We start from the raw sequence: 18,733 nt of genomic DNA on the forward strand, positions 1-18,733 counted from the left end.
AAAGTGATACTTTAGTATTATGTTTCAGGGAGTAAAGTAAGTACTTTAGGGTTTAGACAGTAGGTGGAGGAAAAAAAAACGTGCATGCTATACACACTTGCGTCCCCATTGACCCCACCATTGGGGTGAATAGGGACAGCAATAAAAAAAAAAATATAATGAGAAAGTGGGTGGATGCAAAAAAATTGTTTAATCCAAAAGATACCTATACCAAGATAGTGAACGCCATAAGTGGATCACACACAGAATAAAATAATTTTTGTGTAAGTTATGAGAAAAAAAGTGTGAAAAACTTGTGCAAAAAAAAAGTGCAAAAAAATTGTTTAATCCAAAAGATACCTATACCAAGATAGTGAACGCCATAAGTAGATCACATACAGAATAAAATAATTTTTGTGTAAGTTATGAGAAAAAAAGTGTGAAAAACTTGTGCAAAAAAAAAAAATGTGCAAAAAAAAAAGTGCAAAAAATTGTTTAATCCAAAAGATACCTATACCAAGATAGTGAACGCCATAAGTGGATCACACACAGAATAAAATAATTTTTGTGTAAGTTATGAGAAAAAAAGTGTGAAAAACTGTCCCTATTCACCCCATTCTACGGTACAAAAATGGTGAATATATTTGTGAGTATGGGAATGAAAATAATTTGAGTCGGTGATTTGTATTGAGATAATTTATTAATTATTCTTCCAATAATTATTTTTGTGAATCCGTTGTGAATTTCAATAAGAAGCTCGTCTACACATTGCAATCACCACTCATCACGTACAATTCTGTCCAATTAATTGAATTTTTTTTGATCCAGGTTGATCAATTACTTTTCAAACAATCAATACGTCACCTTTAAAAACAAGACAGTTACGCTAATCTATCCACCATTCATCTAATGCATTATTTGGCAATACTTGCCCGACTTAATTGAAAAACCTGAAAAACTAGATTTTTTCTCAATCTAGAAAGATCAACAAACCGTCTCAATGCTGGCACGTGAAGCGAGTCTGCACGCTTCTATTGTAAATCAACAATTCGACAAAAACTTGTCATGCCATCAACACCATTCATAATCAACATTGAATGGATGCTCAGTGATCCTCTACATGTATCTAGGTACTCAAGATGGCGGCCGGTGAGAAAAATAATATATAATGTATTCCACAATAAAAATAGGAGTAGATCCTCTTGTCTATTGGCGGGCTTTTTGGAAATTTTTATTACTCAGTTTTCCTGTTTTATTCAGAAAAAGGTTGTCCTTGAAAATCGGATCGGCTATGTTTGTTTCACGCGAAGATTTGATAGTAAGAAAACTATAATATCGTTGATAAAATAATGTAGAAGAAAAATTATGGTTCACAATAGATGAGATAATTCGATTTTTAATAATAGTTTTTCTTTAGTGTATTTTTGAGTTGAAATCTAGTCGCCTTGTTAGAGTGTTTATTGGTTCTATTTATAAATTAATTAATATAGAAAAAAGAGCAATGCAAATCTATGAAAAATATTGAAAATGAACATAGAAAAACATTATCTTGATGACAAATTACGATTACATCATATTGAATGCTGAAAAGAAGTCCTGTTTTAGGACTTTTCCATAATATCTCACATATCTATAGCGAGGTCCACGTTATAAAGGCAGTGAAGAAAGATAGGAGAACAACGTTGCTGATCCTCGCCAATGCCTTCTATAGACGGTAGCTGATACAGGTTAATTGATGTAATATTAACTGTTCATTCTCGTTTTAAATAATCGATTATATTTTATTAGACAAGAAATTATATTTTCAATTATTTCATACGGTAATGAATATTCATAATTAAGATGAAATATTTTGTTAATTATTGTTAATTCTACATTGTTAAAAGGCGATCTGGCAACAGAGCAAAGCGAGGAGGAGATAGCGCTATCCGCTTTGTTGAATGATAGACAAGGATAGCAATACCATTGCTAATCAAACACTGTTATTACAACATATGTACCTCACTATAGAGCATAAATTTTTTAAGCCTATATTATAAACACTCACTTTTCTCAGAGGGCTAGTGAAACACAATAAAGGTCCTAGATAATAACTGTCTCTTAAGCTCATATATATCTATAACTTTATGGTCACAAAAAGTAGCCTACCTATGTAAGTGCCGTATAAAAAAAATATGGAAATAATGCAATTCTCTGGTGTAGCCTAATAAATTGCATAGATGAAAATCAAGATAATCTGGGAGGGTTGACAGTAAACAATATACAACATTCGTTCAAGTCAAGTAAAATCTTTTTTATCCACAATTAACATCAAGTGAAAAATTCTGATACATTACAGCTAGTCGTGAATAAGGAGATTTACAATTAAAACTATCAATAATGAACTATTATTTATAATCACTATTATTCATCAATTAAAACTCTCATCCATAATTCAGTAAAAGACAAGTGAAGAATGCTTCTTCAAGCATTACTCTTTGTTACTTTATTATTATTAAAATGTACAAATACAACTATTCCACAAAGTATTAATTAGTTTTATTTTGTGGTACTTTTGTTTTGACACAGTAATAGAGATTTTATTCAATCCAGTATTCTTAATAATAATAACTTCATAATAATAATTCTCGCAAAAGAAAGCACAAACAATAATCACAGAAAATGTAGAAATGAAATAATATGTTGGCAATAGAAGTAAAAGTAAAAATAAAATGTCTATATCGTACAGTACCTATTTCAAAATATAAACAGCCTCTATTGAAATAAACTTAAAAATTATCAGAGTATAGCAAAAGTAAAGAAAATTAGTGTAACAGATGAGCAAAATGAAAAAAAGCAAAGTGGCTGTCCATTGAATGATTATACAAAACAATATATATCTAATAATAAGAAAGAAAAACTGTATATAAACATATAGAACATGCCAATGCACCAATAAATCTTTAAAATAATTCTGTATGCAAACAATTTTACGAGAAATTATTTATTTTATCATTTATTTTTTCAATAGAGCAAACAATACGATAGTCATTGAAAAAAAACAGGCTATTGCCCAAAACTTCTTCTATTTCCTAATTATGTCTCAAATCGTCCAAATATTATGTAGGTTATGTCCACTTCAATTTCAACACCAAATCTTCAATCTAAAACTATAAATCAGAACTAAAGCAAAGAATTTTAAATTTAGATAGATTAATAATAAAACTTCCGTAAAAACATAAAACAAACATTAAATACTCACAAAATATAGAATAAAATCACTCAAATTTTGAGCTCGAAGATATCACTTTCACCATAGCTGTCCGCATACAGGAGTATCAGAAAAGAGAAAGATATATTCACAATCAATGCAGTATACTATGTTTTAAAAATTATAATTTTCAAATCAAAATGAAATAGACACAACCCTCAAGAATATTTTCTCAAACAGATTCTCAATTCAAGTAATAGCCTGAAGTTATTAAATAAAAACTGAAAACCCTACAAGATTATAAAAAGCAAATAAGTGGAATTAATTGTATTTTTTTTGTTCTGGATTCATTGTATATAATTTGATTTATACTTACAATACCATACAAAATTTGATTTATATTTTTTTATTGTTTTGGCGAAATAAAACTGATTTGTTTGAAGTGCAATAATAGATTATTATCTAGGTGTTAGCTGAACATTACAGCCGTCTGATATCTCAAGCATGAACCCAATTATGTGTTTTATTTCTGAAGGCTGTACGGTAGTGGTTATCTTATATTTCCTGAGCAGAGTGGTCATCAATGTTTTTACCACAATAAAGCTGAATTTTTTACCTGAAAAAGAATAATACAGCATAATTTTTATTTATTTAGCCTATTTATTTGCCAAAAACAAAATACATACCGTAATAGCTTTACAAAAAATGAATATAAGCTACTGCACTAAACTAAAATACATATATAGAACTTGAGGAACTGCTAATCCTATTATATTAAGCGAGCAATTTCTGTATATCTGTTTATATTTTTATATCCGGTTATTTGGTTATTTTTATATCTGCTGGTTACTTATGTTCAACGGATCTCGAAAACGACTCTAACGATTTTCACGAAATTTGGAACATAGTAGGTTTATGATATAAAAATTCGATTGCACTAGGTCTCATCCTTGGGAAAACTCGCTGAACGACATTAAAAGGATTAGTCATCCTTGGCTGAAACAGCTGAGACTTTCGTCGCCTGTGGATAGTAAAAAGTGAGCGAGTGATTCTGTGGAAAATCAAAATATCGCATCCCCGAAATTCATAAGCTGACGTACAGCCAGCTGTAAAATATATCACGATCATACACGATACATAGATAATAAAACACGATCATTTCAGAGAATTGCGTTCTGTTTATCAATAAATAAAAATAACAAGCGAAGCTCGGTGCCCCGATATTGTATTTGATTAGAAATAATTGGATTACATATTGAATTGAATTGAATTGAATTGAAAATTTCTTTATTCATCAAAATGCACAAAATACATCTGAACAGTGTCAAATTATATTGAATATAAAATATTCAATACACTGGATAGTGTATTTTGATAGATATTTGGTATGGTAGTAGTAGAAATGTATTCATGATGGGTTTGAGGAAATTAATATATGCTAGTATGTTAATATACGTATATTGGTTTATATATGGTAATAGCTGGAACACAATATAATAATTCATCAATCACCCTTTTAGGGCACTTGCTAAAATTTATTGTGTTTTTTGTGTAGTGTATTGTGTTCCAATAATTAAACTATCCCTAAAAAAGTGAGTATGATAATAGCACACATTTTTCATTGATCAGTAACATTGATGGTATCAATGGAAAAATGATCATTGTCAATTTTCTTTTAAGTTTATCAGAGATTGACAATGGTGTAACAACCGAATCCTGTCTATCTAAGTACCATATCAATAAATCTGTGGCTTTTGACAATAAAATATTTCTTAGTATTTTTATTTAATTGACAATTTTATTTCAAATACTCATCTATTTTGCTATCCATGGCGAACTGCGAGTTAATAATCCGTTTTTGATCTATTATGACGACTATATATTAGACTAATAGTTCAAAAACGGATTTATTTCAAAATTGATGTCATCCTTAGCAAATATTATATTTAGGCTACTCACTATACTACATTGGATTTTCGTTTAAAATATATCTCAGTTTCGAGAATAACGTAGGCTACCTCCTTTACAATCCCAGGGTTCTGAGAAGAAATACTAGAAAATTTATTTTTTTACTTGATCATTCAGAATTATACTTGACTAAATCATTCAGAAGTTGAATTAACTTCAAAGAATTAAAATAGAATATGATTAATTATATATTTTTTATTCTATATTACATTGAAGCACAGATCGGGAGAGAAAAACGAATTATACCCTTTGTACTATTCGCCTCTTCCAAATTTAGATAACATAAAAAAAGTCCGAAGTTGATGTTTTTTAACCCATTATTTTGTTTTAAATTTATTTATTTAGTTTCCCAAGCAGGTTATTCCATTTGGCTTATTGTTCTGAATGAATATCATATTTTGTAAATCGTTCATGCTATATAAACTTATGAAACAATAAAGAAGTTCCGAAATCAGAGAATAAGGTTCATGCTTCCACTTCTATAAACATTTGGTCCATTTTCACAAATTTAATTCAAAAAAAGAATCAGACAATCAGAGTTGTATCAGAGAATAATATAATTGACCGAGCGAAGTGAGGTCTAAGATTCAAGTCGACGGTCTGGCATTTCTCTTAATGTTTAAATGTTTATATGTTGCGCATTTACGGCGAAACGCGGTTATAGATTTTCATGAAATTTGACAGGTATGTTTTTTTTAATTGCGCGTCGACGTATATACAAGGTTTTTGGAAATTTTGCATTTCAAGGATAATATAAAAGGAAAAAGGAGCCTCCTTCATACGCCAATATTAGAGTAAAAATCAGACTATAGAATTATTCATCATAAATCAGCTGACAAGTGATTACACAGATGTGTGGAGGAGCCAGTCTATTGCTGTATTTCCATAAGGTCTATAGTTTCAATCAGGTACTTGTGGATGAGAATACTGCGTGAGGTCTACTGTTCACAGAACTACTATAGTTGACCAAGCGAAAATTGGTCTCTCAAGGCCACTGCAATGTTGCCACTGGTGGCCACCCCTCACTCGACCAGTCTATATACATTGACTATATTTCTACACCCTGAACATCACTCTTTCCTTCTCATCCTCCTCTTCCTCTTTTCCGTCACTACCTGTCACAAATTCTTTTGAGCACGTCAGGTTCAAAAGTTCTATTGTGTCATTCTTTGAAGTTAGAACAATAACATCCCCCGTTACCTCCTCCCATCATCCGCTATATTCTTCAACATCATGAAATGAAGGAAAGAATATTGTTATGTAATGTATAACTCTTTCTTGAGTCATGACATCAAGAAATACAATTTTATAATGATGATTAGATTTTTCTTTATAAATGCAACTATTTATAGACTGAGCTATTACTTCATAAAGGTTACTTGAAGACTTTTATAATAATCAATTGGAAGTGGAGTGATGTAATTTTATTTATTTTAGTCAAAATTCTTGTAGTGCCCACTTCTCTCTGCATTTTTCAATTTGCATGAATTCTCATTTGATTCCCATCACACTTCATCCAGGCTTTGGACAGAGAAGACAAACAATACTCCCCACAATAACAATACTTCACTATCACACCCTCTCTCACACTCACATTCACTTTCTCTCTTACTAGACACCCTTAGTACAAAGTGGCAACAGTGTTGGTAGAGACGGGTGGTGGTGTCAAGAGCAAGCTTTGACCTTGAGGGACCCATTTTCGTTTGGCCAACTATAGTAATCACAGTGGTAGCAAGTGGTTTCATAATATATGATGACAATAATTACTATTACTATTGATTAAAAAATCCATATTTTAGTAATTGAATAAACAAATTAATTATATTCACCTGGACATGCTCGCTGTCCTGAAGTAAATGGAAGGAATGTATACTTCTGTCTCTTTTCAACGTTCTCGGGCAGAAAGTGATCAGGATAGAATGCGTCAGGGTGGGACCAGTGCTGTGGGTCTCTGTGAAGCTTGTACAACATTATTAAGAGTGTGGATCCTACTGGAATGGGTACATCTCCTGTGGAAACATCAGAATAACTCCAGTTAAATTTGAATAGATTTTATACTAAAAAAAGGAAATAGCCAAAGGAAATATTTGACAGAAGACTGGAAAAGGTTACAGTTTTGTGAAAATTAGAATATTATGTATCAAATATCCGTATTGGCTTTTATTGGTGGGGGGTCCCTGACGAAAGTTTTATATCGCCTGAGTATACTCAATTATACTTAAGTATACTTAATTATACTCAAGTATACTTAATTATACTTAAGGCTGTGCAAAGGCTACAGTAAAGAAAAACTTTTTAGTGGTGATATTTTTCAAAGTTTTTCGATTTGTTTACTATTAAGCTATTAAAAGAAAAATGTTTTCTCGGGAAATGTTTTTCTGATTACTTTTAGAGATATGAGTGACTAAACTTTTTATTTTTGGGACAGATCATTCCAAAATCGGTAAGAGAAATTCGTGAAATTTTGAGGATATTGGTATTATTGATTTAATAATATTAAAAAATCTGAAAATATCAATTTCTGAGAATGATTCAAATTACCAACTTTAGTTTTCAAATAACTTTTAGTTGAGTTAGAGAGAACTTTAAAGTCCCAGCTTCGCCTATACTAATCTATACTATAATAAAGGAAAGAACTGGCTTCATATACCCTACACGTACGGGATAGGAAAATTATGTTTGACGCATCATCACGTCTGAACTATTGGACTGATTAACTTGATATTTTGCATATAGATTCTTAATTGACCGAGGATAGGCCAATTTTCAATTCTTCAAGTTTTCAGTTTGTCAAGTTCTAAAATGGATCCTTGCGGAGCACGGGTTACCTGCTAGTAAAGAATATTTTCATAATTATCATTGAAAACGTTAAATTCTGTTACAGCAAATATCCACAACAGGGTTAACAGCAAGATGTAAATTCGATGAGAGCTACTATCCAAAAATTATAAATATTGTCATTCATAAAATATGTAAAATAATCAAATTTATCAAATACATGAAATAATAAAGAGTGACACAGAACAATGGGAACTTTTGAAAACGCCATAAAACATTAGTGGGAAGGGCAAAAATCATTTTATTCAAACTAATGTAAAGTTCAAGACTTGCCATAATTGAGAATTATTAATAACATCTATCTCTTTTTGACAATTACTTATTTAAGATGGCTTCCTCCTGAACGAATACACTCTTTAAATCTGTGTTGACGATTCCTCATTGATCGCTGCAACATCTGCGTTTCCTGGTCCCATGATCTGTCCACCTGCGATTTTCTGTTTGTGGAGCTATCTCAAATCAAACGTTTCCACAACTTGACCAATAACTGTGGTTGAATTATAACAGACAATTAAAAATATCCCAGCTGAAATGTTGCAGGAATCTCAACACAGATTTCAAGAGTGTATTCGTGCAGGAGGAAGCCATCTTGAATTGTCAAAAAGTGATAGATGTTATTGATATAATTCTCAAATGACTAGTCTTGAACTTTACATTAGTTTGAATAAAATCATTTTTGCTCTTCCCACTGATGTTTTATGGCGTTTTTAAAAGTTACCGTAAATCTGTGTCACTCTATATATGAAAAATTATGAATATTTTTATTCAATTTCTGCGATATCTCTATTGAATTTTGTGAAAATATCAAAACTCACGCAATATTATAGTCTTGTCGACTCTCCTAGCAAGATGGGGCGGACAGCAGTGCCTCAGGACTTCCTTGAAAACTCGCTCCATGACCACCATCTCAGTCATGTCTTTCTGCTCCACGGCTCGATTCGAATCTCCAAATATTCCGTGAATTTCTTCATAAACCTTATCTTGGATGTCCTGATGCAGGGCCAGCATCATAATCATATAGGGGATGGCACATGCCACCGTATCCGAACCCTTTATAACAAAAAGTCGCGATTAAGTTGAGAATAGAAAATAGAAGAGTTTATCAGAGATTGACAATGGTGTAATAACCGAAATCGGTCTTTCTAATTATCAATAAATCAGTGGTTTTTTGACAATTTCTTAGTCTTTTTCATTCAAAATAGAAGATATTAGCATAGAGAGAGAAAAGATAGCATAAGAAGATATCCCATGGTATAGAAGGCGTTTATGTCCCAAATTTCACTGTTAACTCAAGCCGATAGTTAGCTACTGCTACTAACTTTTTATAATTAAATATTAATAAACTATGTTTCTAATTCAGATTGTTGTTCGAGTTTTATTTTTAGTAGTCTCCCAAGACACCAAAACCTGTATCCACTATAGTGAGGTCCACGTTATAATGGCAGTGGAGAAAGATAGCAGAACAACGCGTTGCCGAACCGCTGTCTCGTCAATGCCTTCTATAGACGGTAGCTGATACAGGTTTATTGATGTAATATTAACTGTTCATTCTCGTTTAAAATAATCAATTATATTTTATCAAGCAAGAAATTATAGTTTTGAATAATTTCATAATGAATTTACATAATTAAGATGAAATATTTTGTTAATTAATTAATAATTACACATTGTTAAAAGACGATGTAATACTAACTGCTCATTCTCGTTTAAAATAATCAATTATATTTTATTAAACAAGAAATTATAGTTTTGAATAATTCCATAATGAATTTACATAATTAAGATGAAATATTTAGTTAATTTACTATCAATTCTACATTGTTAAAGGACGATCTGGCAACAGAGCAAAGCAAGAAAAAGATAGCGCTATCCGTTTTGTTGAATGATAGACAAGGAAGCAATACCTTGCTAATTAAACACTGCCATCAAAACGTGGACCAGTCTACTGTCATTATAACGTGTGACGCTGGTAGTCTCTTATACTGTGCCGTTCTTACACTCCACCTCAACAAAACAGTAGCATACAAAATATTATACAGTAGCCGACTTAAGTTGAAAAAAATAGGATTTAATTTTGGAACATGAACGTCCTTTAACATGGGATATCTTTTTATGCCATATATTCTCTATGATAGATGTGAGAAATGATGGTTTAGTAATTAAGAAAAAAAAAACACGAAGTTGCTTTGATATGTGAAGTTTTTCGATTTTCCAAGAAAATATAGGTAATATAGTACTATATAGGAAAACAGGAAGATGCAATGATGCATGCAAGTATATTTTATTCGTCAAAAAATTATATTTTTCTTTTCTCACTTTTTGTGTACTAGTTTAGAAGTTGATATTGTGGTAATTATTCAAATAAAATAAAAATACTAAGAAATTGTCAAAAACCACAGATTTATTGATACTTAGAAAGACCGGTTTCGGCTATTACACCATTGTCAATCTCTGATAAACTTATCAGGGCTTTTTGACAATTTTTTAATATTTTTATTTCAATATATTTTTCAATGATTAACTAATAAATTCCCATAAGATGTAATATTTTGTGAATTAATTATATTTCTACATTGCTAGAAAGATCTGGCAACGTTGTGGAGTTGAAAAAGGATAGCGACATCTGCTTTGTCGAATGTTAGACAAGGATAGCAACACCAATTCTAATCAAATACTGCCATTGTAACGTGGACCTCACTATAGAGCCATCCCATTTCAATATTGTATCTGAATCCAAGCAGAAAACTGCAGCAATGAACGGAATTCTACAACAGATATCAACAAAGTGAAGATAATATGAAAAAAATGCATTTGTTCTGATTGGGATTTTATTTATTTATTTAATCATTCAGAATTACACAACTTACAGAAAAGTACCACAGGCTTATAAGCCCAAAACGGTTCCAATTCTAATTTATTCAACAGTTAATAATAGGCTAGTTATACATATCACTTTAGTATCTAGGCCTAATATCAAACAACCAAATTGATGATTTTGTCTAGAAACAATTTTGTGAAGAAACAATTTTGTCTAGTATATAACGAAATTGTTAGGGATAAACATTTATAAGATTAATCAATGGTCAATGTTTCGAAAATAATAAGTAATGCTCCTGAGTTTATTAATAGACTCATCTGGATATATCGTTCAACATCCACAGAAATTATTATTATGGTTCATGAATTATTATTATTATCTTCTTCTTCTTCTTCTTCTTCTTCTTCTATATATATATATATAATATATATATATATATATATATATATATATATATAAAGTGAAATGGCACTCACTCACTGACTGACTGACTCCATCACTCGCAGAACTAAAAATCTACCGGAACAAAAACGTTCAAATTTGGTAGGTATGTTCAGTTGGCCCTTTAGAGGCGCACTAATTTGGAAAAATTTCTAAAGATACGGTCAAAATCTGCGTTTTTCCAGCGTTTTTCAGCGTTTTCTCAGCTTTATCGAGAACAAATAAACAGAAAATGTTCAAAAATTTAGTACAGAAGCTCAGTTAGGGTCTAATAATGTTGTGTTACAGGGAATTTGCAATAAATACTTAATTTATTTTGCAATAAACAATTTGCAAAGATACGCCCAAAATTAGCGTTTTTTTGCTTTTTCTCAGATTTATCGAGAACAAATGAACAGAAATTCTTCAAATTTAGTACAGAAGCTAAGCTAGGGTGTAATAATGTTGTGTTAGAAGGAATTTGAAATAACGCCAATGATACGCCCAAGATGTGCGTTTTTCCAGCGTTTTTTGCGCTTTCTCAGCTCGATAGAGAACAAATGAACAGAAAATGATCAAATTTACTACAGAAGTTTAGCTGGGGTGTAATAATGTTGTGTTAGGAGGAATTTGAAATAACGCCATAGATACGCCCAAAATTAGCGGTTTTTTATGGCGTTTTCTCAGTTCTTTCATCAAGTAATAGACATAAAATGTTCAAATTTGGTACAGAGGTTTAGTTAGGGTCTAAAAATTTTGTGATGAGGTGACTTTAATATTTCATCAAATATACGTCCAAAATCAGCGTTTTTCCAACGTTTTTCTCAGCTTTTCTGCGTTTTCTCACCTTTTTCAATAATTGATGGAAATATATTTAAAAAAATTCAGTACACAGGTTCAGCTGAGGTGGAAGAATTTTGTTCGCCAAAGATACGCCGATAAGGTGTTTTTAGTTAGTTGTTAGTAACAGGTGTTTTTATCTGCGTTTTTCTACGTTTTCTCAAATTTTCGAGATCAGGAAGTACTTTGACTTTCTGTTAGAATGAAGCATGTTCAAATGAAAAATGCAGGCGAGCGAAGCGAGCCCGCTGATCTCATTTTTGAACGATCCAGTCGGGGGTCCAGGGGGCAGAGCCCTCCTGGCTGGACGGATATGGCTAGCGAAGTGATCCTGACGGCTAGTTATTATTATATTAGTCTATTGTCTTATTTTATATGATTATTTGAAATGTTTTTGTCTATTTATTTGAATGGAGAGAGATATTTTGTAGGATTATTATTTGCAATTTCTACTCACTGCAATGATAACATCTGTAATGGCCATTGACAATTCCAGATCAGATAGATTTCTTGCTTTGGCATAATCCATCATTTGGTCCAGGAATAATCTTGACATCGAATGCTCATCATCTGAAATACATCAAATCTTCCACATTCTAGCAATACTAATATTTAATTTACTTAATTTAGCAATTACTTATAATATTTTAATGAATAAAAATTCGAGGGAGGAGCAGTTTTGGGCTGTGCCTGTTGGTCCTCCCCAAATTATTTTACATAATAATTTTGTATCATTGAATCAATAATACAATAATGGTTGAATCAAGGTGAAATGATAAGATATTGTCAATTGCTCATGTGATTTAGATGTTCAAAATTTTATAATTTAAACACGAATCTATTTATATATTTTTTTCATTTTACCTTGACTCTTGACATGGAGAGATTCCACAATATAATTATCTGTAGGCCTATCTAGTATGAATATAGTGGAATTTTTTTATATCGATTATATAGTTTTATATTTAATAGTTTTGGGCCAAGCCTGTTGTTCAATTCCAATCATATTCATTATATGATCTGTACTCACAAATGAATAAATAAAAATAAATTGTAAAGCCGCGTTTACACCAAAGTTATTAACAAAATGTTAATAACTTAATCCTTATAGATTCTATCAGATTGAACTGAACTTGACAATCACATATGATCATCATGTGTATGATAAGTTATATTCAATCTAATAGAATCTATAAGGATTGAGTTATTAACATTTTGTTAATAACTTTGGTGTAAGCACAGCTTTACAATTTATTTTTATTTATTCATTTGTGAGTACAGATCATATAATGAATATGATTGGAATCGGACAACAGGCTTGGCCCAAAACTATTATTCTCCAAAATTTTGATAACATGACAAAAAATTAGTATTTTATGCTTTTACTGTTGAAAGTTTATGTGCAATTTCTGTCCAAAAATCTATAGACTACATGAGCAAGAAATTTGAAACATAATAATTTTGTCAAGTAGGTACCCTTCTATTTCATCACAGCACAGTAAAATATGTGTTGTTGTAATAGAATAAAAGGGACTTGAAAACGTTTATCGTGTTTTAATAATTTGAGTAGCCCTAAAATGAAAAGTGAATAGTTTGTAATAACTATGTATAGATCTATGATATTCAATATTTAATAGAATATTTTAGCAGTAGAAATTTTGAGTAAAGTAACGTAGTACAGAATGATAATACACTTGTTAATTCATTGTTATTATTATTTTCAAATCACAATTAAATCAAAAATTCTTTATTGATTCTTTAACAAGAATAAATATAAAAAAGCTTTCAGCAAACATATAAAAAACCAATCACCCGCAAGGAAAATCCTGTTGCTAATACAAATTCAATATGAGTAATTAAGAACTTACAAAAGATGAAATAAGAAATTATATTATAATATAATATTCAATAAAAGAAGATGATGAATAAGTGGAATAAAGGTGAAAGAAAGAGAGAAAGAATGAAAAGAGAAAGAAAGAGAGATGGCAAACATACTATTGATGCAAAGATAAGAGTCACTCAAAAGTATGTTCTCGATTTTACTGGTAATTATCCATTCAATAGTTCTTTTTCAAGCAATGTAACAGAATTTCGATTAATATGCTACGTAAGGTAATCTGTGATTTTATTGATTAATTTTTTAGCTAGGTAAAAGTATTGTCTCCGGCAAACATCAAGGCACCATTCTTATATTTTCAAACCTATTTCTGGAAGGTCAAAAATAAGACTTATTTGTCAGAGATAAGAGTACCGAGTTGAAAATCGTGAGTATGGTACTATAATAACAATAGTAGGTATGATATAAATAGTACCAATAGCGAATGTTTGTGTTATAATACAGAATAATTAATGGAATAAGAGGTGAATCTTTTCAAATATCAACATATAATTATTATTCAAGAACAACCAGCAATGAAATGGAGACCATATTTTAAGGATTACGGTATATGGAAAGGTAAATTACCTTTTGTTGGATTTTCAGTTTTATTCAGAAACTCTCGTCTCTCATTGATTAGCTGGAACAAAAAAAATCAATGAAAATAAATTAATATATAGATTGAATGAGTTGAAACATAATCAATGGAAATAAATTGAAAATAACTGAGTGTTACCTGGTATAGACTATTATTTTTTGGTATTTTGAACATCTAAATTCAAAAGAATGGTTTGTATAAATATTCTTGGACTGGGAATTTTGTGGAAATCCAGAAAACATAACCTCATTTCGGACTTTTAATGTTGTCTAAATTTGGGAGAAAAATAGTACAAGTTATTCTTAGTTTTTCTCTCCCGATCTGTGCCTCAAGAATAGATAAATGAATAAATCAATGTAAATGGAGTGAGTTATAGTGGATAACCATGGACTTTTTATTTTAATATTATCACAAAAAGTGCAAAAGCTCAGTTCTGTTTGAAGAAAACTCCTTGCCAAATTAAGAGTTATAGCTTGAAAAAATGTCTTGAAATTTGAATTTTTTATAGAACGGTAGGTAATTGACGTTTTGATCTATGGCGGTTCAAAGTGTGATGAATTTGGGAAAAAGGAACAGTTCTGGGCTTTAAGCCTGTTTTTCCTTCTCCAACCAATCATGGTTGAGAATGATGGTGAATCTATCAATGTATAAAGTTTTTTAGCACTACAGCCCAATATGAGCTTTGGCCGCCTCCACTACAGCTCTCCATTATTCTCGGTTCTCTGTCATTCGTTTTCATCCTCTACATCCCATTTTTTGGAGATCATCTCTTACTTCATCCTCACATCTCATTCTTGGTCTTCCTTCTGGAATGTATAGCCTCTCCTTAAATATTATTTTGGGCATTCTGTTCTCATTCATTCTACAATCAATGTATAAATAAATACGATAAATAAATAAATACACCTCGATGCAACCCGTAATAATATATCTCATAACCCTTCATAGAAAAGTAGTATACTATAATATGTAGAATATAATATAAATGTACAGCTTACTTCTAATCCAAAGTCATGTATTTTCTTGCACACAGCCTTTTTCAATTTTCCATCCGCCGTGAGCTTGTATATGAAGTCAGAATGGAGCCATATCTTTCCAAATCTACTATTTGTGAGTTTAACAGCTCTGTGGAATAAAAAATACAACAATAATTATTATTTTTTTGAAAATTTATTTTTGTAACCTACAACCAAATAATTGGGGGAGAGATATTACAATCTAGAGTTATCAAAACGAATGAATGATCTGTTCTTTGTATCCAAATCATCAAATTTAGATCATGATCGACAACATAAAATATATGCACCTTCAACTTCAAGCAATACGATATATATGTATCCAAATAAATAAATAAATAAACCAAACTAGGGGAGGAAGACTTATTTTTCTTCCCTTTCAAATTGGAATGAATAATGTATTTAAAATAATGGGTACAGTTCGTATAAGTTAAATATTGAATAAATTCTAGGCTCTTAATAACTAAAAGCGCTTGTCAGCGTGGCCAATAATTTAACGAAGAAAATTTTATATCTTTCTGCACTGAAATATTTTCGAAGCGTAGATTGGGGCCCCTTTTAAACTTATAACTCACGTGAAATTCCTTGGCGGTCGTGGTTTTCTTCTTTAGATCAAAAATCGTTTGATTGGCAGCAATCCAGGCTTCGGTTTCAGCACGTGGGGAATTTTAATTTAATATTTCCTTCACCAAATTAATTAAGGGATAATTTACTTTAAACTTTTAAATTTATCGATTGATGAATACGGATTTACAAATAACAAATAGATTGGCCTAAAATATTGGCTCACAAATAAAACATATAAAATCGAACGAAAATTTTACAAATAGGTCTTGGTAACTATAAAGAGATCTGAACGGTGAGGATTTCAAAAGGGGAAGTGCTGTCTTTTTCTCTAAGCTTCTTGGCTAGACCTTTCTTCTGAGAATCTCGATGTAATAATTTGCATGAAAAATTTGCCATTGGTAGAACGATTGTGACGTAGACGTGACGTCAGTGGCAGGCAGTAGAATATAATTCCTTTAATTACAATAATAATTCAATTTATGTAATTCTTAAAACTGCTTAATCTTCTAGACATAGTTCCTCTCATACAATGTACATGTGCTAGCGTATATGATAAGGCAGGGTTGTTGTCTGATAGTAGATTAACATGTGTTGCTTTCAAACGATCACCTTTTTGGTGCTATTTCTATGCACTATGATTGGCTTAGGCTTGCCAAAGAGATTTAATTACCATGTGGTTCAGTTGAATGAATCATTAATAAATTAATATTCTTATACAAATTTTATTATGTTTGAGACTGTTATAATTAATTTCTGCCGTTTTATCAATAATATGCTGTTCATGCTATGACCTAGTTAGTTACAATAAGACCTGACATATAATATAATTTCTTAAATAATAAATAAATTCAACGATAATACATACATTTTATTTTTTTATTTGAAATTCTTGGTCCTTTATTGATAGTTTTATAATTTTTAGAAATGGTATTATATCTTGCGTGAAGCCAGCATGACATTTGACAATACTTTGAATCAGTCAGCTGCGTTCGAACTGTTTTAAAAACATCTGATCGATAGTAAACAAAGTGTAACCTCAAATTCAATGAGCAATTCATAAATAATTCGTGCTTTATTTGCAGAATAATTATAATTTTATTGAATAATTTTCTAGAAAATGTTCAGTACAGTACAGTACTCTTATCTAATATACAGTTACTGATAAGTAAGCTTTATCGCTCGGTAGCTAACTATTCCTTTAGCAAATTCTTTCATTTTAAAAGGTAATCACAATTTTTCTCTCTTCTCATGAGGTCTATTTAAAAAATTCATCACAATATGGAAAAAGAACTTTTTTGAGCTTTAAAAGCCTGTTGTTCCTTCCCCAATCATTCATAGTTGAAAATGATGGTGAATCTATCAATGTATAAATTTTTTTAGCACTACAGCCCAATATGAGCTTTGGCCGCCTCCACTACAGCTCTCCATTCTTCTCGGGTCTCTGTCATTCGTTTTCATCCTCTACATCCCATTTTTTGGAGATCATCTCTTACTTCATCCTCACACCTCATTTTTGGTCTTCCTCTCTTCATTCTGGAATGTAGCCTCCCCTTAAATATTATTTTGGGCATTCTGTTCTCATTCATTCTACAATAAATGTATAAATAAATAAATACACCTCGATGCAACCCGTAATAATATTTCATAACCCTTCATAGAAAAGTAGTATACTATATGTAGAATATAATATAAATGTACAGCTTACTTCTAATCCAAAGTCATGTATTTTCTTGCACACAGCCTGTTTCATTTTCCCATCCGTCGTAAGCTTGTATATGAAGTCAGAATGGAGCCATATCTTTCCAAATCTACTATTTGTGAGTTTAACAGCTCTGTGGAATAAAGAATACAACAATAATAATTATTTTTTTGAAAATTTATTTTTGTAACCTACAACCAAATAATTGGGGGAGAGATATTATAATCTCGAGTTATCAAAACGAATGAATGATCTGTTCTTTGTATCCAAATCATCAAATTTAGATCATGATCGACAACATATATATGCACCTTCAACTTCAAGCAATACGATATATATGTATCCAAATAAATAAATAAATAAACCAAACTAGGGGAGGAAGACTTATTTTTCTTCCCCTTTCAAATTGAAATGAATAATGTATTTAAAATAATGGGTACAGTTCTTATGATTTGATGATCTGATCATTATTTACCTGTCATGTGATTTGGAATGAAGGAAATCGTTAAGGCTCAAAGAATATGGTGGTTGGGGCATGTGATGAGGATGAGTGAGGCTATAGAATGCCCAAAATAGTTGACCGAGCGAAGTGAGGTCTAAGATTCAAGGCGACGGTTTGGCATTTCTCTTGATGTTTAAATGTTTGAATGTTTATATGTAGCGCATTTACGGCGAAACGCGGTAATAGATTTTCATGAAATTTGACAGGTATGTTCCTTTTTTAATTGCGCGTCGACGTATATACAAGGTTTTTGGAAATTTTGCATTTCAAGGATAATATAAAAGGAAAAAGGAGCCTCCTTCATACGCCAATATTAGAGTAAAAATAAGACTATAGAATTATTCATCATAAATCAGCTGTCTAGTGGACTATAATACTACCCGTTCAAGAACATCGAACATCTTGAAAATGTATCTTTCCAT

At 31.0% G+C, this 18,733-nt stretch overlaps 1 protein-coding gene across 1 annotated transcript; it reads right to left on the reverse strand.

The window, feature by feature from the left end:
* Nucleotides 1-2,251: 2,251 nt before the first annotated feature.
* On the reverse strand, nt 2,252-17,916 carry LOC111056179 (cytochrome P450 4C1). The gene is made up of 6 exons (XM_039437386.1): nt 17,816-17,916; nt 14,518-14,569; nt 12,511-12,623; nt 8,791-9,025; nt 6,967-7,146; nt 2,252-3,785 (listed from the first exon to the last, which is right to left on the reverse strand). Exons 1-6 carry the CDS (start codon nt 17,858-17,860, stop codon nt 3,628-3,630), a joined length of 783 nt encoding a protein of 260 aa, XP_039293320.1. The 5' UTR covers nt 17,861-17,916; the 3' UTR covers nt 2,252-3,627.
* Nucleotides 17,917-18,733: the final 817 nt, after the last annotated feature.

The sequence above is a fragment of the Nilaparvata lugens genome, chromosome 11, assembly GCF_014356525.2.
Source record: "Nilaparvata lugens isolate BPH chromosome 11, ASM1435652v1, whole genome shotgun sequence".
Classification (NCBI taxonomy): Eukaryota; Metazoa; Arthropoda; class Insecta; order Hemiptera; family Delphacidae; genus Nilaparvata; species Nilaparvata lugens.

Excerpts from the sequence above, each read along its gene's own strand:
- LOC111056179 (XM_039437386.1), bottom strand. The coding sequence starts at position 17,860 with ATGAAACAGGCTGTGTGCAAGAAAATACATGACTTTGGATTAGAA. Across the intron at positions 14,570-17,815 it reads TACATGACTTTGGATTAGAA|CTAATCAATGAGAGACGAGA; the intron begins GTAAGCTGTACA and ends TTTTTGTTCCAG. Across the intron at positions 9,026-12,510 it reads TTACAGATGTTATCATTGCA|GGTTCGGATACGGTGGCATG; the intron begins GTGAGTAGAAAT and ends TTTGTTATAAAG.